This window comes from Grammomys surdaster, unplaced genomic scaffold (assembly GCF_004785775.1).
Source record: "Grammomys surdaster isolate TR1022 unplaced genomic scaffold, NIH_TR_1.0 131, whole genome shotgun sequence".
Lineage (NCBI taxonomy): Eukaryota > Metazoa > Chordata > Mammalia > Rodentia > Muridae > Grammomys > Grammomys surdaster.
The window spans coordinates 8,228,479-8,256,067 of NW_021604589.1; the positions used below are offsets into that span (position 1 = coordinate 8,228,479).

At 40.2% G+C, this 27,589-nt stretch overlaps 2 protein-coding genes across 2 annotated transcripts in view; one reads left to right on the forward strand and one right to left on the reverse strand.

Moving 5' to 3' along the window:
• The first annotated feature begins 2,852 nt into the window (after positions 1-2,852).
• On the forward strand, positions 2,853-3,302 carry LOC114616730 (elongin-B). Its single transcript, XM_028762169.1, has one exon. The coding sequence runs from the start codon at positions 2,892-2,894 to the stop codon at positions 3,246-3,248; it is 357 nt and encodes a 118-aa protein (XP_028618002.1). The 5' UTR covers positions 2,853-2,891; the 3' UTR covers positions 3,249-3,302.
• Positions 3,303-3,358: 56 nt separating this feature from the next.
• Positions 3,359-27,589, reverse strand: part of Wwc3 (WWC family member 3) — a 107,318-nt gene continuing 83,087 nt past the window's right edge. The window contains exons 10-23 of the mRNA XM_028761823.1: positions 24,705-24,794; positions 23,459-24,021; positions 18,402-18,522; positions 17,139-17,213; positions 16,192-16,278; positions 15,108-15,300; positions 14,573-14,740; positions 14,065-14,216; positions 12,494-12,653; positions 11,237-11,401; positions 9,478-9,570; positions 8,268-8,495; positions 7,695-7,822; positions 3,359-5,912 (exon numbers count right to left, since the gene is read on the reverse strand). Of these exons, the coding sequence (XP_028617656.1) occupies positions 5,846-5,912; positions 7,695-7,822; positions 8,268-8,495; positions 9,478-9,570; positions 11,237-11,401; positions 12,494-12,653; positions 14,065-14,216; positions 14,573-14,740; positions 15,108-15,300; positions 16,192-16,278; positions 17,139-17,213; positions 18,402-18,522; positions 23,459-24,021; positions 24,705-24,794 (2,290 nt within the window). The 3' untranslated portion in view covers positions 3,359-5,845. The remainder of the gene's footprint in view (positions 5,913-7,694; positions 7,823-8,267; positions 8,496-9,477; positions 9,571-11,236; positions 11,402-12,493; positions 12,654-14,064; positions 14,217-14,572; positions 14,741-15,107; positions 15,301-16,191; positions 16,279-17,138; positions 17,214-18,401; positions 18,523-23,458; positions 24,022-24,704; positions 24,795-27,589) is intronic.

A 27,589-nucleotide genomic window follows, 5' to 3' on the forward strand; every position in this document is an offset into this window, starting at 1 on the left:
CTCTCTCTCTCTCTCTCTCTCTCTCTCTCTCTCTCTCTCTCTCTCTCCCCTTCCTTTGGTCTGTCCCTCCCTCAATTCTTCCCTCTTTCTCCCTTACCACTTCTCTTCCTCTCTCCTAAAAAATAGAGTAAATCTAAAATCTAATTTAAAAGAGGAGCAGAAGATTGCTCAGTGGTTAAGAGCATTGGGTACCCTTCCAGAGGACCTTGGATCTACTCTCAGCACCCATATGGTGGCTCACAAACTGCCTGTACCTTCAGCATGATAACATACATACACAAAAATTAAAGTATATTTTAGAAATTCTAAAGGAACCAAGAAAGAGTCAGATGCAGGTATTTGCACCCAACCAATGGACAGAAGCTACTGACCTCTGTGGTTGAATTAAAAAAGCAGGAAGAAGCTGAGGAAGAGGGTGACCCTATAGGAGGGCCAGCAGTCTCAATTAACCTGGACCTCGAGATCCCTCAGACACTGGCCCACCAACCTGGAAGCATACACCAGGTAATATGAGGCCCTCAACATATATACAGCAGAGAACTACCAGGTCTGGGTTCAGTCAGAGAAGATGCACCTAATCCAAGAGACTGGAGGCCCTAGAGAGTGGGTAGGTCTGGTGGGGTTGGGGGTGTGGACATCTTCGTTGCTACAGGGGGTGGGGACAGGGTATGAGATGGGAAACAGTCAGAGCATGGACCAGGAGGGGGATAAAATCTGGAGTATAAAAAAAAAAGTTTAAATAAAATTAAAAAAAGACCCAAGAACTGACCAACTCAAAAGTCTGAGCAATTTTCTGAAACCTACCACATGTACAAGACTACTCTCTCCTTAAGGTTATAAAAACAGTAAGGACTATGCTGAGTAAAAGGTACTCTCCAACCTGTGGAGCCTGCAAGTTGTGCAGTGTTGTAGGCTTCTAGTTTTCATGAGATGACTCCCATGCTGTGGCTAGCTTTTTGAATCACCCTTGCTTTTGTATGTAAGTCCAATAAATTTATTGGTCCACCAGGTCATATTTGGCAGTATTCTCCTTTTGGCCTGTTGTTGATGAGTAAGCACTAATTCACATCTCCCTAGGAATACCACCACATGACTACTGATTTATAAATCATAAATTTTGTAGAGAATGTTCAGTTATACCATAGATTAGTCCACTAAGTTCAGAAATTAGAAGAGTTGTAGGACTTATGACAAATTGTGTATCTATGCAAAATCAAAGGCATAGCTACAATGAGATACCACTGTGCACCTTCAGGATTTACTGTCACTATGATGGTAAAATAAGTATTGACCAAAATGAGGAGACACTGGAGGCCTGGTGCATACCTGCTGGAGATGTAAAATGGTGTAGCTGCTTTGTAAACTATTCCAGCACACAAGGAGTCACATGACCCAGCAACCCCTCTCAGTACAACCCAAGGTGAAATGAAAACATATCTACATAAAAACTTGAATATGAAATTTCACAGCAGCACTATATATAATCATCTCCAAATGGAAGGAACCTAATGTCCAAGGGACAAATGGATGGATAAGATATGGTCTGTCCACATAATGGAAGATTACTCAGCTGTAAAAATAAAATGCTGAGAGACAATACAGTGTGGCTGAATCTAAGCTTTATACAGTATGAAAGGAGGCAAATAAAAAAGACGCATATTATATGAGTCCCTCCAGATGAAATGACCTAAGTGGCAAATCCATAGGGAAAGTAGATTAGGAGGGAAGAATGAAGAGTGACAGCTGATAGGTGTGTAGGTTTCTTTGGGAGTGATCAAATATCCAAATTAATTATGGTAACACTTGCACAACTCTAAACATGAAAAAAACCTCTTGAGTCATGTGCTTTAAATGAGTATATTCTATGTTATATGAATTCTATTTCAAGAAAGGTATTAACAAAATCTCATATGTATAAAAATTAATGAATGGATTGGTTCTATTTGGATTCTATTCAGAGTCAAAAAGAACTGTTGACCTTGATTTTTTAATTTGAAGGAGTAATTAGATGCTAAATAATAATAATGTCATTATGCATGATTTTTCCTAGTAACAATATATGATGAAATATTTTAAATTGAAAAAAAAAAGGTGTATGGAACGTGCTCCAAATCAGAAGATTGAGAGTTGGAGAAACTCTAATGGCTTGTGTGGAAGCCAGGTGGGTATTAAGTGTGCATTTTGTTGTACTATTCTCTCATCTTATACCTCTATTTTGTATTTTAAAATAAACATGTCCAAGATGGCTATTTTGGTTGTCAACTTGACTACATCTGGAATTAACTAAAACCCAAATGATTGTGTGCACACCTGTGGGAGACTTTTTTCTTAATTAAACCCTTTGAAGTGGAAAGACCCTCTTCTATTCAGGATCTTTGAGGTGGGAAGACACACCTTTAATCTGGGCCACACCTTCTTTGGGCAGCCTATATAGAGGACATTGAAAAAGAAGCCTGCTCTCTTTTTCTGCTTGCTGTTGATCGCACTGGCAAATCCATCCCTTTACTGGCATTAGAGCTTACTTCTTCAGGATTCCAGCACATACTAAAGACCAGCTGAGACATCCGGCCTTGTGGAATAGATTCTTGAAACTTCTATTCATAGGCAGTCATTGTTGGACTAGCTAGATCACAGCCTGTAAGCTATTCTAATAAATTTCCTTTCTATATGTATGTAGATTCATTCTATAAGCTTTGGTTTCTCTAGAATCCTGACTAATACAATGTCTCTATTTTATTTGTTTGTTGCTGTTGAGACTGAACCCATATCCTTGTACATTTGAAACATGTACTCTGTCATTGAGCCACATTTCCAGCACCATTTTTGCTTATTTAAAAGTCTTCCTTGGAGCGCGGCCACGCCGGCGCGTCGAGCCAGAAGCAGCCGCCGGGATGGACGTGTTTCTCATGATCCGGCGCCACAAGACCACCATCTTCACGGACGCCAAGGAGTCGAGCACCGTGTTCGAACTGAAGCGCATCGTCGAGGGCATCCTCAAGCGGCCGCCAGAGGAGCAGCGGCTGTACAAGGACGATCAGCTCCTTGATGATGGAAAAACTCTGGGCGAGTGTGGCTTCACTAGTCAGACAGCACGGCCACAGGCCCCAGCCACAGTGGGCCTGGCCTTCCGAGCAGATGACACCTTCGAAGCTCTGCGCATTGAGCCCTTCTCCAGCCCTCCAGAGCTTCCAGATGTGATGAAGCCACAGGATTCTGGAGGCAGTGCCAATGAACAAGCTGTGCAGTGAGGGCCCCAGGCCTACCCCCTAGAGACCCATTCCCCCAATAAAAAAAAAAAAAAAGGGGGAAAAAAAGTCTTCCTTAAGTTATGTATCATTTTAAAAAACCAAACCACACATTTCCATTTGTTCTTAAGGCAGGTTAGTTTAATTTTATAGAAGAAATACTTTCAAACGATACAATTACACAATCAGAGAGAACAGTGACAAAACAAAGAGATGAATACTGATTATAACTTATTCCCACAACAGAAGGTTACTTATTTCAGCAATAATCACCAAAGTCCGACAAGGCAATGATTAGATAAAGCGAAAAACCAAATTCCCTTTTTCACACGGTGCTGTTTCAGAGACCCTGGTGGCAGAATTCAGGTTGTTGCATAACCAGAGCTGCTCAGAGACACTGGCTTTCTTTCTCACCAGGCTAAGCACACACACAAACTCACGCAGCAGATGGAAACTCCCTCCAGCTCCCTAATTCCCATATACCTTCATTTGTCTGAAGTAGGCAATATATTCCCAGCATGGCAATTTTAAGAGGTTGGCAGCTGCCAAAAGGAAGCAAGTGAGAGTGTTGGGTACCACATCTCCTATGGCATCAAACAGTCCATGCAATGCAGCACACCTGCACACAATTCACCTTCCATATGTTGCAAAGTCAGCTGGCAGGGAGAGATTGTGATGGAAAGGTATCCTCCTCAGACTCATCCTAAAGCAAGGACTGCATGTGTTTCCTATAGGGGCAAGAGTAAGAAGACAACACTCCCTACATAAATTGGTATAAGGTAGGCAGTGATGTTTCTGAAAAGTACACCTGGGAGGTTTTGAAAAATACATCTGAGAGGTTTTTTGTAGTGGCATAGTTGGTTTTCCTCAGGTGCTCCCTAATTTGGGTTGGCGGAAAAGCTACCTCATTCCAGGTAAAGAATGGCCTGGGAAGAGCTGTCTCTGTGAGGCAGTGTTAGCCACAGTTGGCTCTGGCTGGAGGTTAAGGTCCCAGTATTCTGCAGGCATATGGGAAAGACCTGCTCAGCAATGCTGCTTGCTACTGGCAGTGCTCTAAGGCTTGGTACCTTGGGTCTCTACCTCTATTGCAGGTTCATACAAAAAGGAAATTGGGGTTGGGGCAAAAAAGCAAGGCTAGAAGCAGGAATGCATAGCAAGAGATGACAACTGTAAGAAAGAAGGGTTTCAGTCTCACCACCACTGACAAATTCTGTTGTCTGTGATTGGTCACATGTCAATGAAATGCTTTTAACAAAATTCATTTTTTAATAAATCCAAAAATGAAAGTGGGTTATACAAGGGAAGAGGTTATAGACTGATGAGAAAGGAGACCTGATTAAAAGGGATTATTTCCAAGGAGGGGAAGAAAGATCTAGGAAGAGAGTTCTGTTTTCTTTTACATTTCTTGTGATTACTTCATTTATTCATTCAAGGCCGTAGAAAGGAAAGCACATTTACATAGAATAAATGTGTGCTAGGCAAACTAAATTGTTTGGCATTTAAAGGAATCATGGCATATTTTTATTCCATCAATTTTTTTCCCTCATGAGCTAGTTTTAAGATTCTATGAGGAATATTGGTTAGCATTCTGATTTATCTCAAATATTCCCCTGCAATGACTTGGTGGGTAAGCCATGTTACCCACAGCCCTTCTCTCCACACACAAAAAGCACCTTCAAAGGTTATGTCTCTGCCTTTAGTATCTACTGTATCCATTCTTTTCACTTTCTTTCATAAAACAGTAGGATAGCAGGAAAGCACTCCCACCCCGTGTCTGTCAGGACAGCCAGAAGTGGCAAAGGTAGCTGCACATGCTTTGACAAATGTAAGCAGTGTGAACAGCCACCAGTCACCAGTGGACAGGCAGGATGAAACCTGGGATGCCGGAGGCTCTGTTGCCAGCTTCAGACTTGTGGTAAGCACAGAAAGATGCATTAGATGACAACACAGCAATAAGGAGTTGTCAGTGCCTAAGGCACTGAGCCCTACAACGCATACACAGCTTGCAGAGTATGACTGAACCACTGCAGTTGATATTCTAACGTAACACACAGAGAGTGAAAGTGTACAATATACATGGTAGATGCACCTTTGAGAAACTGATACACGTGACAAACTCAGCACATAGTGTTTGCGTTTCAGGTGTTAGAAATACAACCGGCCCCAAGTTCCATTCTACTGCATGACAAATACTGAAGAACAAAATTTCAGTCTTAAAATATACCTTAATGTCAGTATTTTCCTTCAAGGAAAAAAAGTACTATAAATAAATTACAATACAGTGAATTTGCCTGAACTCACTTCGTTTCTGTCTTCCAGCCTTTAAGTCAAATAAAACAGTGTAAAAACTATACACTCTTAACATGATAGTTGATCTTTTATAAAATAACCTGTCTTCAGAGATGTCGATTTCACAACAAGGAAAAACCAAGCCCTGTTGCCGTCACTATTATAAAATATATATGTATAGATATATGTTTTTTACAAAATGTGTATATTAATAGCTTTGCACAAATATTTTAAAGACGAATTTAGCTAATCTAAGAACTTCATGAAAATAAAACAGGCAGATAAATACTTCGTGTGCACAATGCACTACATCAAACATCATCAGCTGGGAGAGGAGGTATGTTAATCCTTGGTCTTGTAAAAAATGCTATCTTCTCCCTAGAATTAGAAAGAATTATATGTCAGAAGTAGATCTAAAGGGGCTATGGATACAGCTCAGTGGGACAGTAAATGTCTAGTTTATGTAAGGCCCTAGAATCAATCCCCAGTGACAGGAGCTGAATTAAAATTGCCAGTGACAACTGTTTGTATGAAGTCCTGTAGTGTACTTATCTATGGTGGCTAAAATACTTACTTATATACGGTAGGTACAGAAAAAAATACTTGTTTTATTAAGAAATACATGTGAATGAACAAGTTCTAAATCATAACTGAAGGCAGAGTGTTATACTATTTATTGTTAATTATGGCAAGGATATGAATATTAAAGATTTCAAAACATTAAGGGTGAAAGTCAAACATGTGGTATTTAGCAATAAAAAGAATTGACACAGATAGATGCTACAATGTGGATTAATTTCAGAAGCATGATGGTAAATGCAATGAGGAAGACACAGAAAACTACAAGTTGTATGATTCCATTAATAGGAAATATCCAGGAGGGAAATACAGAGAGTGGGGGCATACAGACTGCTGATTGGCAGAGCCCAGGGATGGGGTAGGCTTGACCATCAAGTGGGTATGCGGCACTTTCCTTTGGAGATGATGACAGTATTTGAAAACGAAATGCAGGGAGTAGCAGCATGACATTATCGATGCAGCAAATGTTATTGACATGTTTGTTTTAAATGGACTAGTTTTATGCTTTCTAAATTCTACTGTATTTTTTCACATCCACAGAGATTATAGATATAACAATGCAATTAATTCTCCCCCTAAAGCTTTCCTAGCTTTTGCAGGTAGACCTAATCTATACAATAGTGATTCTAATGTAGGAAAGTAAATGATGACGATGTTAAATGCTTGATTCTTGTGACAGCAAGTCTATGATGCTCAACTATATGATACACATGCTTTGCAGTTTGTAGATTTGGCTTCAATTGAAAGTTAATTTAAAAGGAAATGTGAGAAGGATGTATGAATGTATGTAAATCAGTTACCAATTATAGCAAATGTTTAGAAAGCAGCATCTGGTTACAAAATAGAACAAATGGGTGAATTATAGATAAAACATGTTCAAATAGGCTAACAAAGCATGTAGCACTGTGAGATATTTTAATTTTTTTCATATGCAAAGAGTCTTTATTTAAGTTCGAGCTCCGACCCTCCAACCTCTACAGCACAGTGGAAGGTGTGGAAGGTCCTGAGCTGGTACAAGTTTTGCTTATTTATCTTGGTTGCTGTAACAGGGTGAGGGACTTTCCAACTTGGCAGTCTGTTTGTTTGGCAACTACACGATTGGCTGACATTTGCTTGGTGCACTTCTACTGGCTAAGAATGATTTCAGCTTGGTAGGAACAATAGTTGCTAGCTTAATCAATCTACTTTAAACACTAGGTACCTTCCCCACTTTTTAAAAAAAAAATCAAATCGTAATTTTTACTTATTCACACAGGGGTTATAAACACAAAAAGGCAGGACGTGGGGAATGGGATGACACTGGAGCGTGGGTGTTCAGGGAGAGTACAGATATCTTTCAGAACAGGGTGAGATAGTTTAATTTTTAAACAACCAACTTCTGTATTATGATTACTGGTGGCATTAAAAGGTATAAAGACATAAACATCAGATGAAAATATCAAAATGCTACTAGTGATAGGAGATGCTATTTTCAGTAGATTCCTGATGACTGTACTTTTTCTATTAACCCAGGTACCACGGTGATAGGAACGCAGTGAGCAGTAATGTTGGGCACAGGGTCCATCTGCACTCCACACTTACCTAAAGGTCTGTACTTGGATTGGCTCCTTGTGGTTCTGTCCTCGCAGCTGGTAGATCTCTTTGGAAGCCTTCTTCAGCATTTTCTCAGCTACTTGTTCCTGATGGTAGTCAAGTTTGGTCTGTCTTGTCTGTGACAGAAACATTAGATGAGCAAGACTTTTACTACTACTTAAAAAAAAAAGAATGAATAAGTCCGCTCCGATCCCTGGAGTCCAGAAGGTTTATTATCAGCCACAGAAATCCAAAAGGCAGGCATGCCCCATCTGTGTTCACAGAGGAAATCTCTACAGAGGTGGCTGGAGCCAGGCCTTGCTGAATGTGGCCTCAGGGCATTCTCTACACAAGAAAAGGAGGACCTTGGTGCCCTTCACTCTCCCTGAAGAACCTTTCAGTGTCTACTGGTGCCACTACAAAAGTGCATAGAGGAGAATTACATAAAACAAGCGCCAGGGTCTGTTCTATTACTATATCATTATAGGAATACTCATAACTAGAGATCAGGGTGGCAACCATGGATAAGTAATAGCTGCGGAATTCTGGAGGGAGTTCAGAGCAGGCCCTTGACTTTCTTACCTGCCTCTCCGCTTCCTTCAGTAGGCTGCGGAACCGTTCATCTCGGAGTACCCAGTGTGGGAGGTCAGTCTGGCCCCGAAGCTGGGCATCTTCCAGACGTTGCCTCAGCTCCCGGAGGGTGCCAATCTCCTCATTCAGCTGCCTCTGCCTAGTCCTCGAGGCCTGGAGGTCCAGCTCCAGGTCAAGAGAGGTGCGGGCCATCAGCTCGGCCAGGGACGACCTGCAAGACTGTAGAAAGCAGGCAAGGGACACCAGTGAGCATGCAACCAGCTTGGGCTGACACAGGCTCCATCTTCTGGAAGGTTCTTCCACAGTATGGCTGTGGTACAAGTATTTCTCTAAGCCTGACCTATTCCATATCCATATTTAAAAACACCAGATTCTGGCAAGACTAAATCTCTACTTCAATATCAAAAAGAGAACATATATATTGCTTTAACAGTTGTAGTTTGTAACATAGCAGGTAAGTCCCTATCTTTTCTGGGTAAGCATCTTCTGGAATAGATATTTTTTAAAAATTCAAGATTCCCATGTGATATTAGTACCCAGATTAGTTGCAGACTAGGGTCTAAGAAAGCATATATATATATGCATGCGTGCGTGCGTGCACGCTTGTGTGCGCGCACACACACACACACACTTGGCCAGCAAAGGCAGTGAAAACTATAGAACCATGCCATATGTCAAGAAACTCACACGTCGAGACTACAGAGATGTTAAGTGGTTAGCACCATGTAAAGAACTTGAGTTGGGTGCCCAGAACCCATGACAGGAGGCTTACAACTGTCTCTAACTGCCTCCCTGAGGGATCAGGCACCATTTTCAGGACTCCACAGGCATCTGTATTCACATGTACATATATTCCCACACGTATATCATAATGAAAATTAAAAATAAAGCATAGAAGAAAAGCCCAAATTTGTCAAGCTATATATACTCTCCTGTCTAAAAGGAAAAGATTAAAATCATGTAGAAACAATTATCCATTTAATACATATAAGAATATAATGATCACAAATGATATAAAATCATCGTAAGACATGCTAATAGAATTATGACACTATTGCACTTTCTAAAGAAGTTATAATGAAATAAAGTCTTGTAATTAATGTGGCCTTAATCATTTCCTAAAATAATACCTTTATAAAGAAAAACATACAAATAAAACACAAGCTGTTATAGATTCCATATTAGTTTCTGTAGCACAAACCTGTTTATAGCGAAGGGTTCGTCTTTCCAAAGTATTTCGTATAAAATGGGACTTCCTGGGCAGTGTTGAACTGTCACTGTCACTACGATAAAGCTGCACCAAAAAGAATATCCAGAAACAATTTGTTAGACATTTCTTATTCAGTATCTGTGAATCCAAATGAGATTCCCCCCCACCCCGGGCATTTAAAACACATTAAAACTTTCTGATGAAGCTTTTACCAGGTCTTTGAACCTACAAAAGAGTTTTAAGGGAAAAAAGACAAAACCAAAACAAACAAAGCCGCCAACCTAGTCTTTTTTCATGTTCATCAACTTAACCACATGGACTTTCTATACTGATCAAATCAATCATAACTGTGTGTTATTCATACCAACTACACTTTGATATTAAGTAAGATGCTTATGAAAGCAGGTACTGTCTTCAGCATGCTTCACTGTTTAGCAATCATTCACATTTGCTATTTATTTCTGGTTTTAGTAAAATGGCTTTTTGGAAAAAGAGACTCATTCCGGGTAAAAGGACAAGCCAACATTCACCAAGCGCTGCTGTGCCAGTCAAGGGAAAGGTGTGGTTTTAAAGAGGAAAATAAAGAACACTTCTTTATGGGAGCCACTACGGATTTCATGTGGTGGTGGATCAATGGTTGTCTGTGTGAGTGCCCAACCAAGTCTTGCCTTCCCAGCCTTATTTTCTAGACGAGTTTACAGGAGATATTCAGGAAACACAGTGGCATGGAAGCTTACTTGCCCTGTGGTCATACCAACATGTGCATAAACAGCAAAGCTTCTAATACCATTACTAATAAATGCAGTCTTTTATGCTGGTGCACATAGCTCAACCGAACTTAGAGGAAGCCAGACTTCCTCTAAGCAGCAAACTTTGTCCTACTACTCTCCTATTGTCAAAGAACATCTGAATCTGCTTGGTGGCAGAGCTGCCAGAGCATAGGCTAAAGAGGGACCATGAGAATGGGATTCAGTTGAGTATGTCCAACCATCCATATAGGCATCATGATCATTTTCCCTTCAAAACCACTTCGCTATTCAGGTCAGTGATATTATCACCCTGGTACTGTCTGATCAGCTCAAATTCACTGCCTTCCCTTCAATGACTACAGTACTTTGGACCTCCAAGCCACCTGCTTATAGGTTTTCAGGTTCATGTGCACATTAGAATTTCCAAAAGTTCTAATTTTCAGGTCCCACCTGTGACCAGTGACACGTCTCTAGGAGTAGGACCTGGGTGTCAGTATTTAGTGAAGTCTTTCAATGAGATTTGACTATGAATCTTCATCATTCCTCAAAGGGTATACATTTTCATGTAGATAAATTGGAATGTATTCCTTAGAGCCTACAGAATTCAAATAGGTTCATACCTTTGGGACTTCTGAGGATGAAGAGAACAGGTGAGTGCAACCTATAGATTTCTATCCAACTCAAGACAATCCCCATTTTGACTTGATGTTCCTCAAAATAATTGGCCTGCCTCCTGATCATGAGATAGGGAACATAGAACACTGAAACTCTATAGGAAGTAGAATTCAGAGGAAATCCAGAATTCAGCAGGCTCAGAGCCAGGTGGCAAGCTGAGTGCCTGGTGCTCATTTTATCTCCACTCATATATACGGTGGTCATTTATTCATTGGTATGGCTTGTGAGAACATACATATTTTTATCAGAAATAGTGAAAATGAGAACATAGCAAAGAGAAAGAAGAAGAAAATGTTGTACACAGGCGTAAAGGAGTTTCAACTCACTCTGCAAACATACTGGCTCCTTGCCCCTGGTGAGAAGGTCTGTGAGCGCACAATGGTGCTACTGCGGACAAAAGGAGAGCCGCGGGCACGGCGGCTAGGCCATTCCTTTCGGACACCCATTGCTTCCTCCAGGTAAAGGTCTTCTGTGGTGGTTTCCTTGTCAATCTAGATAGTAGGCTTATTGTTACTCTGACTTCTTCATAGCACAAAGCTTACAGTTAGTGTTAACAACCTCCTCTTCAGAGTTTCTTCCTGTTCCTCTACCTGCCTTTTTATACCTACCACCCATAAGCAGCATTGCTGAAACTAGTTCATTTTCTCCCTCCCTACTCCTATCAGTTCTATTTTTCTATTTTTAGAGATAGACAGGGTCTTGCTATGCAGCCCAAGCTGGCCTGAAACTCATTATATAGTCCATGCTTGTCTTGAACTTGAGGCAATCTTCCTCCCTTATCTTCCTAAGAGGTAAGATGAAAAGAGTAAGCCAGCAGAAGGCTTTGAAGAACTGCCATGATATTCCCCATAGCAATTATACATCTCACAACCCTGTCCTTTCCAAAATATAAGTGTAAATAAAGTTAAAAGTGGGGGGGAGGCATCAATCTAGCCTCCCCAGCCACTCTTTTGGTAGCTGCTACTTTTCAAGCTTGTAAATCATACAACCGCAGCAATTCTTGGAGACCTCGTCTACAGCAAGTACTCTAATCTGCTGTACAAGCTGAAGACTAAGAAGCTGCCTAGGGGGAAAGTTCATACATGCTGCTTCAGGGACCATGGTGGTAGCATAAATTGGTATACTGAATAGTTAGAACAAAAACATTTTTGTGAGATGTAGATACAATGTCAACTGGTCAAAAGTTATTTGTTCCTGAAGATGGGAAGGGATCACCATAGAATGGTGTAAAAGATTCCATTTTTAAAGTCAGAGCTGTATTTTCTTATCATCTACAGGCAACAGACACTTCTGTAGGACTGCTGAGTCCACATCTTAGGCAATTCTACACAGTTCAGCATTTATATATTACCTTCAAATGCCACACAACTCCACACCCTCTAGCACCCACAAGGCATGGCTATTAGTGAGTGTATGTACTACTCCTACATGGGAGGACATCATTCTAGCTTCTGCAGTACACTTGCCACTCATCTATCCTGCCCTTCACAATTCCCATAATAGGTAAGGGGACACATCCTTTCTCCTTCTAGGATTGGCCAGGTACTAGATATTCAAAGGCCCTATTGACACTTTTTACTTACCTTAAGAGGCAGGAGTTGAAGTTTCTCACGGTTGTAAGAATCTGCCTGGCCAGTAACCACATGTCCATGGATAGAGTCCACACCAATGTAACAGGAGTTTGGGTATTGGGTCTGGGTGCAGTTGCTACAGCCACTATCAACTGAGTCAGCCTGCCAACTCCTAAAGGTAAATATTGAAACATTCCATGAAAAAATCATCAGAGATGATACTTCTCATAGCTGTTTTCAGAGTAGAATACAAGAAAGAGCAAGGAAAACCTGTTTCATTTCAATGACTAAAGACAGCTGCTATTCTCATAAAGTAGGAGTATTTCTGTTTTCTAAGGAAGACAGTACTTCAAGGCCTTTCATTTAATAGTTTTATCTTTCCCTATCACCCAATCTGACCCACTTAAGGTACCAAAAACTCTATTAGAAAATCCCTCCCACCTTGCTGTCTAACTATGAACAACACAGCATGCCTTATTCCCCTGCCAGGTGCTCCAAAAGTACATTTCTGTCTAAACTAAATTCAGGGAAAATCATGGGAAGAAACAGTAAGATTCACAAAGACAATACTTATTTTGGAAACCTATGGAAGAGAGTCAAATGTAAATGCCCCCCCCCACTTAGAGGATCAGACAAGCCGCTTCACCAGAAGTGCTCATTCATCTGAACTATTCACCCATTTCCCATAGGCCTCTATTGGCAAGGAGTCACTGATAGGCCACTTCAAGCAGCAGTGGCTAGAAATGCTTCTTGGTTGTGTGATTATATGCTTCCATTGAGCACTGTGTCCAGAAGGATACAGGTCTACAAAATGAATTTGTGTTTGAATGTGGTAAGAGGGAAGGAGGAATGGGAGTGACTTCTTGTATGTATGGGGGACTTTTTGTTTACTGAAAGTTCTCCACAGCTGACGTTGGTAAGAATGGCATACTGTAATTATACCCCAAACTAGTGAGTTGTATAGTGTAAATGCAGATTGATTAAATTTCTATAAGGTGGGTTTTAACAACAACAACAACAGGACTATAGCTCAGGGATATGGCTCAGTGGCAGAATGCCTGCCCAGAATGTACAAAGCCACAGGTTTAATTCCCACTACCCTAAGAGAAATGAAACAAACACAACCCAACAAAAAAAAAAAACTGAAGGGAACTTTGAGTCAGGTATGGTGGCATATGCCTATCATCCTAGCACTCAAAAGGCTAAGGCAAGAGAAATCCTAAGACACCTTAGGCTAAGCACTAAGAGCCCATCTCCATAAATCAAAATGATCAGGGGAGTGCTGAAAAGAAATTCTGGAAATAAAGGAAGAGGACTAGGCACAGAAGTCAGGGTATTTCTCTTATTCATATCACCAAGATATCCCCCACCTGAGCAATGGTATGGTAGCACCACCTAGCATGTTCTAGAGAGGCAAAGAGGAAGAAATTGATTTGTATTCAGAAACACTCCCCTGAGAGCCATGCTGACTGGCACTGGGCAGGCTAGTCTATCTGCAGCAACTTCACTTCACCTCCCTAAGATATTGTACTGAGTTCTACCACTTCATGCAGCCTTAAGAGGGCAGAGGACTAGGCACTCACCTCTCAGACACAGCCTCGCCTTGTTCTTCCTTACGCTCCATCTCCAGGATCTCCTCCTCAGTATATTCCAGCTTCACACGCTCCTCGGCCAGTTCTCTCTCCACAGCTCGTAGCTGTGCTGTGGTTCTAGCCAGCAGCACTGTCACTGCATCCTGAAGGAGGAAAGGATGCTTCTTAGAACCAGTGTAACCTCTTGGCCACACAGGGGAACAGACTCTACCTTTCACAGCACCACACTGTTCATCCTGGGCTTATAGCTCTGTGTCCACAAATTTGTACAAAAGTAGTAATCATGAACATGTTTGCATTAAAATTCATTTTCAGGAAGTAGTCGCCTATATTGCTATGTTCCCATCTGATTCCTTCCCTTGAAACTCCTTCACTGATAACTCATGCTGACTTGTAATCTACAAGAAATCTTCTTAGAAATGAGTATCTGTAACAAAGCCAGTCTCAAAGTAAAGAAAATAGCTATAGAAGATTGGCTCCTTGAGCCAGGGTCATGTACCGTCTTTCCGGAGGTGGCATTCGTGGTTTCCCGTGTGGCACTCTCCATAACTCGCACAGGCTCTTTTGGCCTAGGTGGCTCAGGGCTGGCAAAGACCTGCACAGGATACCAGCGCAGCTGCATTTCACTTGAACTGTCACAGTCGGCCAAGTTTATCTGAGCAATGCCCTGCATGGGTGTTAAAAGTAAAAGCCAGAACCAGTTTTTAGTGGTTTTCTTCTGTAAATATTGTCCTTCAAGATATCAAATTTGACTGCCAGAACCCATATATGATGCACTATAGCATGTACACCCTCACCCCTACATGCATCCCTCCCTCCATCACATATATACATATATATGCATACACAAAAACACACACATATACAAAACATAAATGAGTAAGCATAAGAAAGAAATTAAAGATAAAATTAGGAACATAGAAAATATAGAGGAAGGGGGATAGAAGATGGAGTACTAAAACAAGGAGAAGGGAAAAAGAAAATGATGGAAGGAGAGCACCATGAGTGATCAGAGGCCATACTGCTACACATACCAGCAGTTCTTCCTGTAGCTGAGGATTCACTGAACACACATATAACTGCAGTGATTTCAATGTCAACATGCTGGAATGCACAGGGATTCTAAACACTTCATTAAACACCAATGGAGCTTGGAATTCCAGAGACTTGGAGCAATAGGTGTTGTGAGTGCCAGAGTCCAGTGGGGGCAAGTAGACGCGGATATGGCTAGAAACAGAGGGAAGGAAACATACTGGTAGGCAGCATGAGCTAATATGGTTCCCACCTTTCAGGTCCAAAGGACTAATGTGTCTCTGTAGATTAGATGGAGCATGCCTGACTGACTAAGATAAGACTTGGGGTTTTGAAGTTTGGCTGAAAAACTGTTTCAGCAAGAGTTCTCCTGCCCTCTCCTCCCAGTTCTAGGATTCAGAGAGGTACGGTCTGTTTTCTTTTCTTTCTGCGCCCTAGCCTGGAACTTAGCAAATAGTTGAGAGGCCTGAAATATTTGTGATGACTGCTGTGTGTATCACCCGGAGAGCTGAATCCCAATGTAGATCCTCATGTTTACAAAGCTACTTCACAAGGAATAATGAGGCTAACTACCTTAGATTTGAATGGACCATTATTGGCAGTTACCTCCATGAGCACTCACCTAGGGTCACAGAGTACAGAGAGGCAGCAATTCTGCTACTGAGGACAAGAGCACTAGTTGTCTGACAAATGGTCCCAATTCACATTTCCTACTCCTCTCCTTAGCTAAGGACTCCTTGAATCCAGTCTCAGGCTTCTTAATACACATCATAGGATCACAGAGTGGAATGGGCTTGCATTAGCATCACAGGGTAGTCCTCAATATTGCCAGTGATAGGCCCTTCTTTGACAGCAACACAGTATACCAAATGTCTCATTTAATTAAGCTCTTTTAAAATATATATAAATCCCTTGTACTTTAGATATTCTCTACTCTTTTATTGCATATTTGAGCTCCCAAATTACTTTTCTGCTTTCTAGTCTGCTGAGCAGAATAGACAATGAGCTGAAACATGCAGAGGAAAGCCAGAGGAAGGACATGACTAGCTGTATATAACTTCCAGGTCTCCAATATCAGGAACTTACATTTTGCAGTCTTCCTTCATCACCAGCCCAGCAAGGTTCCTCAGTTGCAGCACATGTACAAGAAGATATTCATTGGTACTATCATGCCTAGAAAATAAAGCTCAAATTTATGGACTATAAATTCCCCATGGAGGAAATGACCCTTTGATTCAACTCTAATAGTGGCCACTGTCTGAGGGGTATTTTACCTTATCTTACCCCTAAAGGACATTGGTAATATATCAAAGAACTTTTATTAAGAAAACTGGAACAAGAGTGTCAAGGACACAACTGGATATCATACAGTGCATAGGATGGTGACACCATAGCAAAAATTGACCTGATTCTAAAAGTCAACAGTATGAGAACTAAGAAAACAGAACCAGAATAACAAGAATGGGCAGACCAAAACTATAGAGACCTAAAAATCCTGTGTTGCCAGTATAAACATCATGGCACCTGCTTTTACTGAAACTGTAGCTTCAAGTGCCATTGTTACAGATCATTGGATGACTCACTCTGGGGATAAGTGAATAGACCCTGCTATCTGTACTATGGGGAATACTGTCAACTTCCAGTATAAATGTGGAAATATGCCCCTACGATCTTGGGTTTGATGAGACTTTGAGTATCCCACCTTTCTGACTCCCAAGTCTAAGCTAAGAGTCCTCAGTTGTGGTATCTGTGATGAAAGACAGAAGTGCAGTTATGTTTCTCTTTCCCTCTTACCTTCTACCCTTGTCAACTCATCTGAGGCAAAAGAAAGACAGGAGCTAACAAGAATGGGGAATCAATGCCTAGGTCATATGGTCTCTCTATCCCCCTGCACCTGTCCATGAAAACGCATCTACAAGGCATCTTTAAGGCTAAATACATGACTGGGAGTATCAAAGCTGGTAGAATATCACCCAACCAGGCCTCATTCCACAGGGCATCCTAAAGAACAGGAAGTTGGCTTCTATACTCACAGATATCCCACATAGATCTGGGGCTCATTGTTTCCATACGTGTCTCCAAAAGCAGACTCTTCAGCATCTTCATTTCTAAACATAATGGTAGGTAAATTCAAAAAGGACTTCATCATTGTAGGTATGTACAAGGTCTTTCATGCTCAGGGTGTCTCTTACTGAGAAGAGTTTTATCAAGTATATATGTTCATTAAGAGGCTCAAAAGGCATAGCTGGTCCCAGGATCCATCATGGGTTATCTCATCAGTACCTGTCCACAAACTTCTTTCTCTTTTTGTCACTCCCTTGGTTTTAAAAAAAGACCTATTTTTATTTTATGTATGTAAGTGTTTTTCTGAGTGTAAGTATGTGCACTACACATATATAGTGGCCATGGAGGCCAGAAGAGGGCACTGGAACTCTGGAAATGGAGGAACAGATGACTATGAGCTGCCATGTGGGTACTGGGAATGAACATCAGGTCCCCTGCAAGAGCATCATGTGCCACTGAGCCATCTCTGCAACTTACCTCTCTATTTTTAGACAGGGTCTTGCTATCTTAGCCCAGGTTGGCCTGAAACTCACTTTATATAGCTCAAGGTTGGCTCAAATTTGTGGCATTTTTTTGTCTCAGCTTCCACAATGTCAAAATCATAAGTATGAACTACAGCAACAGCTGTCTTTTTTTATTATTATTTATGTTGTTCTGGAGTTTTGCTTTGTCTTAGAAAATATATTTTGAAATTCATGTGACACACTAAAGGCAGTTTTCAAAAACTGAACTTTTAGGAAAAAAATTTGCACTGACTAAAATATCTTTACAGATACTTAAGATTTACAACTATACAAATATACAATGACAACAAAGACAGTTAACCAAAATGAACTACCTAATTACCAAAGGCTCTGTTTTGTTTTGACCACAAGGAGCTCCCTGTAGCTAAAGAAGAAAGAGAAGGAGAGACTTCACTGCTAGGAATGCAGGTCCCTTGTATGCATTGTGCATAGTTGTTCTTTTTCAGCTCTGCTGGTCAGGACCAGGAGGAGAAAAGCCATTACAGAAGAACATAATAGGGGCCAGCCTCCAAATACAAGCCAGAGTTGTTTTCTCCACAGGCTTCTAAGGCCCAACCTTCCAAAGATTAAAGGAGATAGAAAACTATACATGGAGCCATAAACAAAGTCTAGAATCTAATTATTTCCATATGGATTCTTGGTGTGCATATCAATAATTCTCTGGCAAGTGTACTTAGGTATAAGGAAACAAGATGATCAGCTCCTAACCTTTTGGTTAGAGGTTCAAAAACCCCACTGTCACTGGCAAGTGAGTAATCTGACAGGCATGCAGAAACACGGCGTGCTCTTCTCTCCAACCTCTTGGCGCTGTCTTCCCGCAGGGTCACTGCTGCAAATAAGGGAGACACCTGGGTGAGGAGGTGATAGGCACAGGAGGCCAGGACATCTATGGAAGAGTGCTGAAAAGTCACTAAGTGCTCCAGAGACAAGCCATAGCATGTGCATGCAGATAGACATTGTGCATGATTGTCTTTAATATTGAAAACCACAAGCAAAACCAAAGCAACAGACTTCTGAGTACTACTTTTTGCTTTTCTTCTTTTTTTTTTTTTTTTAAGGCAGAGGCTCTTTGAACTTGAGATGTTTCTTATCCTCCTGCATGCTGGGACTACCATATGCACCATTATGGCTGACACACATAAGCCAGAGGTGACATTGGTATCTTCTCTTACCTGTCTAAAAATACATTTGGACTCATACATCTTATATTTCCCCTTTTATGGTGAGCACATATTGAATAAGATGACAGAGGTGGGAAAGTCCTAAAAGAGTCTGGGAGGGGAAAGCTACAAGGAGGGGATAGAGGAGACTGAGGAGAAACAGAATCACAAACACACAGTTTGTTCAAATAATGTTATGCAATACACTATATGCTGATTTATTTAAATGTACACATAATTTAAAAATAAAAGAAAGACACTAGGGCTCAGGAGAACAGCAGCTACACTAAGAGGTGCTATTTTTCACTTTCCTTCTCTATGCTGTTTGGTATTCTCCTTATTTTAGACAATAAACCTATTTGATGTTGTTCTTACAATCACTTTTTAAAATTATTCAACTACATCTTAACAATGCTCTTCAAATCAAAAACATGGATCCACCTTTTGAAAACAGTCTTGGAGACCTGTGGCTTGTACAAGGACTGACAATTCTCTGCTGATCTCACTGTAGAAGCCTTCTCAGATACCATAGACTAGACTGTTTTCTGGAATTGCTTTTCTGGACCAGAATGCTAACATTACTGAATATTTGATTTTTATCTATCATATTTACCTTTAAGAGCCAGAAATAATCATTAATATTTTCTTACCTAGTTTATCCCTTTCTATCATTGAAATGAATTTCTTTAAACAAAATCAATACAAACATACTCAATCTTTTTATGATAGATGTGGTTATATTTGTAGGAACCTATGTTTTACAGGGGGCATGCTTTGTTAAAATGCAGAAAAAATATAATGCCCCAAGCTAAGCACTACTCTGTGGTCTCTCTGCTTCTCTTTGGCTATTCTAGTTCCAAAAACTGAAAACTTGAAATTCTGAACTGAGGGAAAGGATGATACCAATGACAACCCAGCCACTTCTCTTTAACAAATTTATTACCCATGCCAACTACACCCAAGCATATTAAACAAATAAAGCCTTTGGTCTCTCAATGTCAACTGGAAACCAAAGCTAGCCTTCCCGTGAGTCATCTGCAGTACCAACTATGGGGGTAAGCTACTTCTGCTTTCATCAGCCAAGGACAGAAGCAGGCTTTACCCTGAAATAACTAAAGCTATAAAACTCTCAAATTGTAAGTAGAACTCCAATGCTCTGCTCTTGAAATGACCTGTCCCATGAAATGACCCCAACCCCAACTGCATGTGGAATCTTTTGGGATCTGAACCTCTACATTACAAGTTTCTACAAGTGAAACCAATGCCTGTTTCCACTCTCTAGCCTGACACCTACCAAAGACACTTCCTCCAACCAACTAGAAATCCCTTTGAAGAAACAGTGCTAGGTAACAATCATCCCACTTCCACAGTCCTATCATATAGTTCAGCTCTGATCACTTTTTTTTTCTCATCATTACAATGGAAGTCCATTCAGAGAGGATGGACATAAAGGTTCAGATGGAGTCACTGAATTCACAGAGCAACAGGGAGTAATGTCCCTTGAGTAAAAAAGTACACAGCAATGTTCATACTATATGCTCAAAACTTCAGGACTTCAAGACTGAGTTGAGAAGCAGTGCAAATGATACAGGGAACACAAAATCTACTACACATTTATTGAAAAACAAAACAAACAAAAATCACACTGCTTTTTCTTTATTAAAACAGATACTAAAACCAAGGAACATACTAACACTGGTTGATAAGAAGGGGGGGGGGACTGAAAAATCAATAGCCAAAGTTGCCAATTGGTATATTAAAATAATGAATGCTGTAAAATTTTGGAGAAAAATACATATAGGAAATAGTGAAACTTTTTGAAAAAAAAAAAGGTTCTGACATGATTATTAAGAATAACAGCAGTGAAGTAATAATGGTAATGACAACCAGTAAGCTACCACCGCCCAGCCATCATAAGCATGAAGTCACTGTCAAAGTTTTGCCCGCAGCCTGAGCAACAAAGGAGGATAACGAGAATACCAAGACCACTTACAGTAAACGTTTCTGTGGAGCAGCATGAGAAGAGATAAAAACATCACAAAGTGAAAACTATAAGATTTTAGCTGATAATTTAAAACAGGGTATGGATAATACAATCATCAATAAATAGACAGTAAACTCAAAAGAAGTTTATGGATTTTGTTAGCATGTTACTGTTACTAACCAGTAAGTTGTTTTTTTGTTTTTAAAGGAAGTATTTCAAAATCAGGATACATTTATCTTTAAAAATCCAGGCAAGACAAAACTGTAGCAAAAAAAATGTAAAAAAAAAAATATGTCCCAAATTATAGTCTACTCTTGGTCTTGCCATCTGTCCATCTGACTACCTTAAGATGTGGGGAAAAATCACTGCCTTCTAGCTTAGGCAATTTAGATTTTTATCTTAGTAAAATTCTATCTTACTAAAACTTGCTTGAAGCCAAACAGATTTACAGACCAAGGCTGAAAATTGAGGGGATTGCATAACGCCAAGCAACACTAGATAATGGGATGAGGGGGAATCTGATAAGCATGAAGGAATGCTCTGCTAACTCTAGGATCTGCAGCTGCCAAAGCACACTCAAAGGCAAGGAGTCCCCAGGTGTTTAGGCTTGACATCAGCTCCCCTGCTTAGGATTCTGGGAGCACCTACCAGGATCCAGGAACTGAGTCTGTCAATTATTTTAAATTCCTAAAGACACAGGTCAACTAACAGTGCCATCTATGAATCTACCACCAGGTGGCAGTCCCTAAATGTAGATGAAGCAAATCACTCCCAGTCTAAATTGTTGAAACTTATGACAATCAATGTCTTCCATAGAAGAAAAAAAAGCTAAAGAAATTAGGATCAGAAATTAATTCAGCTCTTCTCCCTCCAAACCTGTCTTTGCCCTGGCCCAGAAGGCCCTCAAACAGACTTTCTCCATTACCAAACTAATATTCTTGAATTTCAACCTTTAAAGGGAACTTAATGGGGGGGGGGGGGCTAGAAGAACAGTGGGATTATGTCATTTCATTTATGTTGAAAAGAATAAGTATGGATCGATAAACCTGCAATTGTAAAGAAGAATAAAGTGAATGAAGGTTACCTGGATGTGTGAGTTACAGAAACAATGTTTCAGGGGACATACAAGTATGTTTGCAACCATAAGGTAAGACACTGAAATAACAGAGATGTCCAAAGTCAAGAGCTAACCCAGAACATAATGATCTCCAGGTAAACACGAAAATGCTAGCAGATGGCTATATCCGAGACAAGCTGATCTAAAGATTAATTGATCTGTCTATCAATCTATCAATTCATCTCTTAGGTTAAGAATAGTGGCAAATGGATGAGACCATAAATGTTACCTTGTTTGAGGACAAGAAAAGTGGGACAATTCTAGGAAGGTCACAGAACTAGAGGTCAAAGTGACAAGGAACAGAATCTTGGCCTGCAGGCTTCTTAGTTAAAGCTGTTTCCACTACACCACACTGTGCTCTATTGGATACACAGCCAATAGAATGCTTCTCAGGATTCTTAGCTTCCATACTATTGACATCTTGGGCTAAACCATTTTTGTTGTGGTAGGGCTTGCGTTGTGTATTTTAGGAGGTTTAGCAACTTCCATAGCCTCAATCCATTAGGTGCCAGAGTATCCCCTCTGCCAGGCTATGAAAGCTCAATGTTTTTCCAGATACTGCAAAATTTCCCTCAGGGCAGGGAGGAAGGACCCTCTATTCCATGTAAATTATCTAGTGCTAGCCTAAACTGAATGTCTAGATCATTTTTTGCTGGGTAAATGAATGTTAATTAACTACATGTATAAACTTCAGGTATAGGAAACTTTATTTTTAATGTGATGTATTTAAGATTCAACTTACCTATAATTTTGAAGGAAAACATTTGTTCATAGAAAACTTTAGCAATACAATGCTTTCTTAGGTGGACTTTTTAATATTGTATTTAGAAGTCATATGAGTACATAAAAATGATAATGCCCTTAACATATTATAGTAGTCTATTGTTTTTCAAACAGCATTGTGGCATCAATAAAGAGTTGAACAGTCACACAGCTGAGTAGATGAAGCTTCCTATAAAGTCTGGTGACTCTCCATCTGGAGAAATGATTTGGTAACAGCTCAGGAGTCTTCTGAAATAGCACAATCAGAATTAGCTCCACTTTTGATTGAATTATATACTCAGAAACAAGGCCATATGGCTAAAGAGAGAGGTCAAACTGACAGAGGAGGTAGACATTTCTACCAGACTATAATCAGATACATGTCTACATGCTGGTCTGAGTGGAACACACACAGAAAATTCCATCTTATCACATGCCCTGCAGAGTAGACTGAGGTTCTACCACTTCCTTATTTCCCTTTGAATATGGAAGACTATGTAGTTCTTAATGTTATTTTTCAACAACTAAGTACATTCCATAAATAAACCAAATACAGCTTCATCAATGCCAATCATTCCTAACACAGAAAGGAAAGATTAATGAAGATCTAGATTCTTCCTAGCCCTATTAATATTCTAAAACTAACAGCTCACCAGCAATTTGAAAGTCATTAGCCTCAAAGCCATAGCCCATATACCTGCTACACCCAGAAACTCAGGATTTTCTCCCTATCATCACTTACTTGCACTAGTAGGAGCCACAGGTTGAGGTCCCCGCTCACGGGGTCCTTCTCCATCCACAGGCACTCCATGTGGCTGAAGTGTCGCAGTTCCCTGCAAATCTTCATCTCCTAGAATTGAGGCCTGTGATCGCAGTCTGTCCAGTGTTCCCAGGCCTGCTACCTCAAAGGTGTCAGTCATCTGTGCCAGAGGGGAGTCCCTTGAAGCCGGGAGGAAGGGTGTATCTAAGGGAGAGCTAGGGGGTGACAGAGAGGACAAGGAGGAGCGAGAAGACAGTGAGGCCAAAGACTGGGGTGTATCCAGTGACTTCCTCTGCTTGTGGAAGCCAGAGTGGCTCTGTGGATCTGTAAAGGGGACATCACGGCCCAGAGATTCAAAAGGGATCAGATCAAATCGCAGAAGCTGACCACACTCAGCATCGGCCTTCTCATACTGTGGGAGGCCATAGATGTCTGTGAAGCTGATGGAGCTGAGGGAGCCACGGCTGGAGGCCAGGGAACCCCTGCTGGAGGCCAGGGACCCACGGCTGCTCCCAGAGGACACAGTCAGGGTGCTGGCAGACAGGCTGAAATGAAAGAGCCATGGTATGAGAAAAACACATGCTGCTCTCACCACCGATCACTTGGTACCTGGGCTATATCCCCAGGGAAGAACAGAGCTAACAGGAAGGAGGTTGGACACTTGAAAGCATCTAGCCAGAATTTGCTTCTTATCTCTTTTAAATGACATTTGGGGGCAGTGCACAACAGCAGACTCCTTCCTGAGTTGGAGGAGTAACTGATAATGTCATTCATATGAAGCCCTTAACTTCTTGCTTCACAAAACATTTGTTTTTTACAAAAAGCCCCATAATAGAAATATACATAGATGAATGCTTCTGAAGCTGGTAAGTAAATTATGCATTCCTTTAATAAACTTGATTTCATAATTGAACTCCATTTCCTCCTGCCTAAGCTTTCAAGTGACAGAATTACAGGTGTGTGCAAACATCCTAGGGTCAGACTTACTAATCTGAAGTCAAATTTGGTTTTCCTCATTTTACCTGAGTTGTATATTAGCAAGTTATGTAAAAAACATATCTACTTTTCTGCTCTGTTTAACTCTACTTCAGGTTCCAATCACTAGTAGTAGAAAATCTAAGCTAAAAGAAACTATGAAGTTCATTCACATGTTACTGTAATATAATACATGTCCCTGTATAAAATAATAAAATTAGTAAGTATATATTTTCCTTCAAAAGTAGCCTACCTCTTTAACTGGGACTGGAGATATGATGTTAAACGTGTAGCTTCTTCCAGCTGCATAAGCAGACAATTTCTTTTTTCCTGCAGTAGAATCCTGTAGATACAAAAATAGGCAATTGGTGCGTCTAAAGGACAAGGAAAATGTTTTTATAACAAGAAATTTAGCTATAGGGTTTTGGAATGTAGTTTGATGATACATTTGTGTAACTTGCCTAAGGACTTGGATTCAATCTCCATTTCCCAATCACAGAAGAGGTAGAGGCAAAGGACAGGAGGGAGGATGGGAAAGAAGAGAGTGAGAGAAAAGGGAGAGAAAGTAGGACAGAGGAGAAATTCATCTATAAATGCCTCATAAATAATCAAGTTGAAATGATTAAGTGAATTCTAAAGGCATACATTATAAATGGCAACATAATAAAAAGGGTTTTGTCATATTTGGAAAATACATCTGGCACTTGAAGCTGGCTAAAACACTATAGATATATGATCTATAGGAGGTTGGAGCAACTGGATAAAGGGAGTGTTGAAGAGATAAATGAGAACAGGGGAACAGACAAGTGGGAGGGCAAGTGGATGGACAGGTGAGTACCGATGACCATATGAATAGGTGATTAAGGTGAGTGAAGGGTGTCAGGGTAAATAGGTAAAAGAATAGACAGAACAATGGGACACTACACTCCAAGCTGGGTTCAAATGCACAACATGAATTAATCTGTTGAGATTCCTTACAGAATCCTATAAACATAATTCCATCATCCTAGGCCCTTGTATAGGCAAAAGCTCTGTAAAGTTTCATTGGCATTATAGTAAAACAAGCTCTATAGCATTTCTCATTGAATCAAACATCTTTATAACATGAGCCATTACACAACACATTTTAAAGCTAAATAACATACGTTAAAATCAATGGCTTCCAAAATATGGTCCACAGACCTCAAGGGTCCAAAAATGTCCCCTCTTCTTTACTACATGTCTGTAAGCAGCAAAATATTCATGTGTTCACCAGAAATAACAGACAACAACAGGCTAAATGTTTTAGCAGCTGCCTTCTAAAAAAGCAGATGTTTAAAAAGTTTATTATAAAAATGTTAAAGTACTATGCTAATTCTTTTTTGGCTTCAAAACCATTATCAGACATAAAATTGTTGTTTCTAATGAGGCCTCATTATCTCTAATCAAATAATAATTTCAACTTAATTTCTAAAACATTAGTGTACTGATAAATAAAAATTCATATGAGCAAAAGCTCTTTGGGAGTCCTTAATCATTTTAACAGTGGAAGGAGATTCTGGGATCCAACAACTTGAGAAAAGCTGCAATATACTCTTTTTAATATTTAATATTTAATATTTAAGATTCGACTTACCTATAATTTTGAAGGAAAACATTTTATTATTTGTTCAAAGGAAACTTTAGGAATACAATGCTCTCCTAGGTGGACTTTTTAATGTCATATTTAGAAGTCATATGAGTGCATAAAAATGATAATGCCCTTAACACTTAGAATCATGTCACACCTCATTTCTTGTCACTCACTTGATTCTATCCTCCATTTAACAGATGAGGAAATAAACCCTCATGAAATGAAAGTAACTTGCCTTGGCTGTGAAGGTTCAAGGCTCCCTTGTCAATTTGAATTTACCAGTCTCTATTGCTTCTACTTTCTGGCATTCTTATTCTGTTGTTAATATGTGACAAAAAGGGAGTTTCTTTTCACCACAAAACATTTCCCAATTTGAAGTCATGCTTAAATTCTAACCTAAGGTTTATCAATGTAAAAGGCACCAAACATTCATCTTTAATTTCTTCTCAAAAAACGGAGAAAGAGTAAAAAAAAGTGTAGTGGTTTAATGCCTGGCTAAAGGGAGTAGCACTATGAGGTGTGGCCTTATTGGAGCAGGTGTGGCATTGTTTGAAGAAGAATGTCACTGTGGGGGTTGGCTTTGAGATCTCCTATGCTCAAGCTCCACCCAGTGTGAAATCATAGCCTCCACCTGGCTGCCTGTGGAACAGTCTCCGCTGGCTACTTTTGGATCAAGATGTAAAACTCTCAGCTCCTTCTCTAGCACCATGTCTGTCTGTAGGCTGCCATGCTTCCTGCCATGATGATAATGGACTGAACCTCTGAAAATGTAAGCCAGCCCCAATGAAATGTTTGCCTTTATAAGAATTACTTTGGTTACGTTATGGTATCTCTTTACAGCAACCCTATGACAGAAGTTAGTACCAGAGACTGGGGTATTGTTGAGATAAGCCAGACCACGCTTTTGTTTGGAGGAATGTGGATTTTGAGAGTCTGGGTTAGGAAAGTAGTGGAATGCTTTAAGTGGAGCTTAATGGGCCGTACTAGTAAGAACCTAGAAGATAGTACTGAGAGTGATATGAATTGTAGAGGCTTGGCTCAAGAGGTTTTAGAGAAGCAGAATTTTAGAGTGCTGCCTGGGGATCATTCTTCTGATAGTTTGGTAAAGAATGTGACTGCTTGTCTAAAGAGTATGCCTGGGGCTCTGAAGTGAAGAAATTTAGAGTAATTAATTGCCTTGAGGAAAAACATTTCAAAACAACATAGCATAGACTCTGTCATGTGGTTTACTCTTATGAAGAAAGCAGTTTGATCAAGCGTAGCAAGCTTAGAAAGGAAAAATACGGAATGTATGGTTCAAGTATTAAAGGGGCACCAGAAAGCAGAATGGAGCTAAATCCTGTGTTCAAGGAGATAAACAGATTAAGGGGGTGGTAACCTTGTGGCAAGATTCCACCCACTTAAGCTTATTGTTTATGTGTTTACAGTTGAATGATGGATAGTTATATCATGTTAGGCATTATTATGACCAAATTACTCTTTTTATTTAGACATGAGATTCATTTATTCATTTATTCAAGGAGATA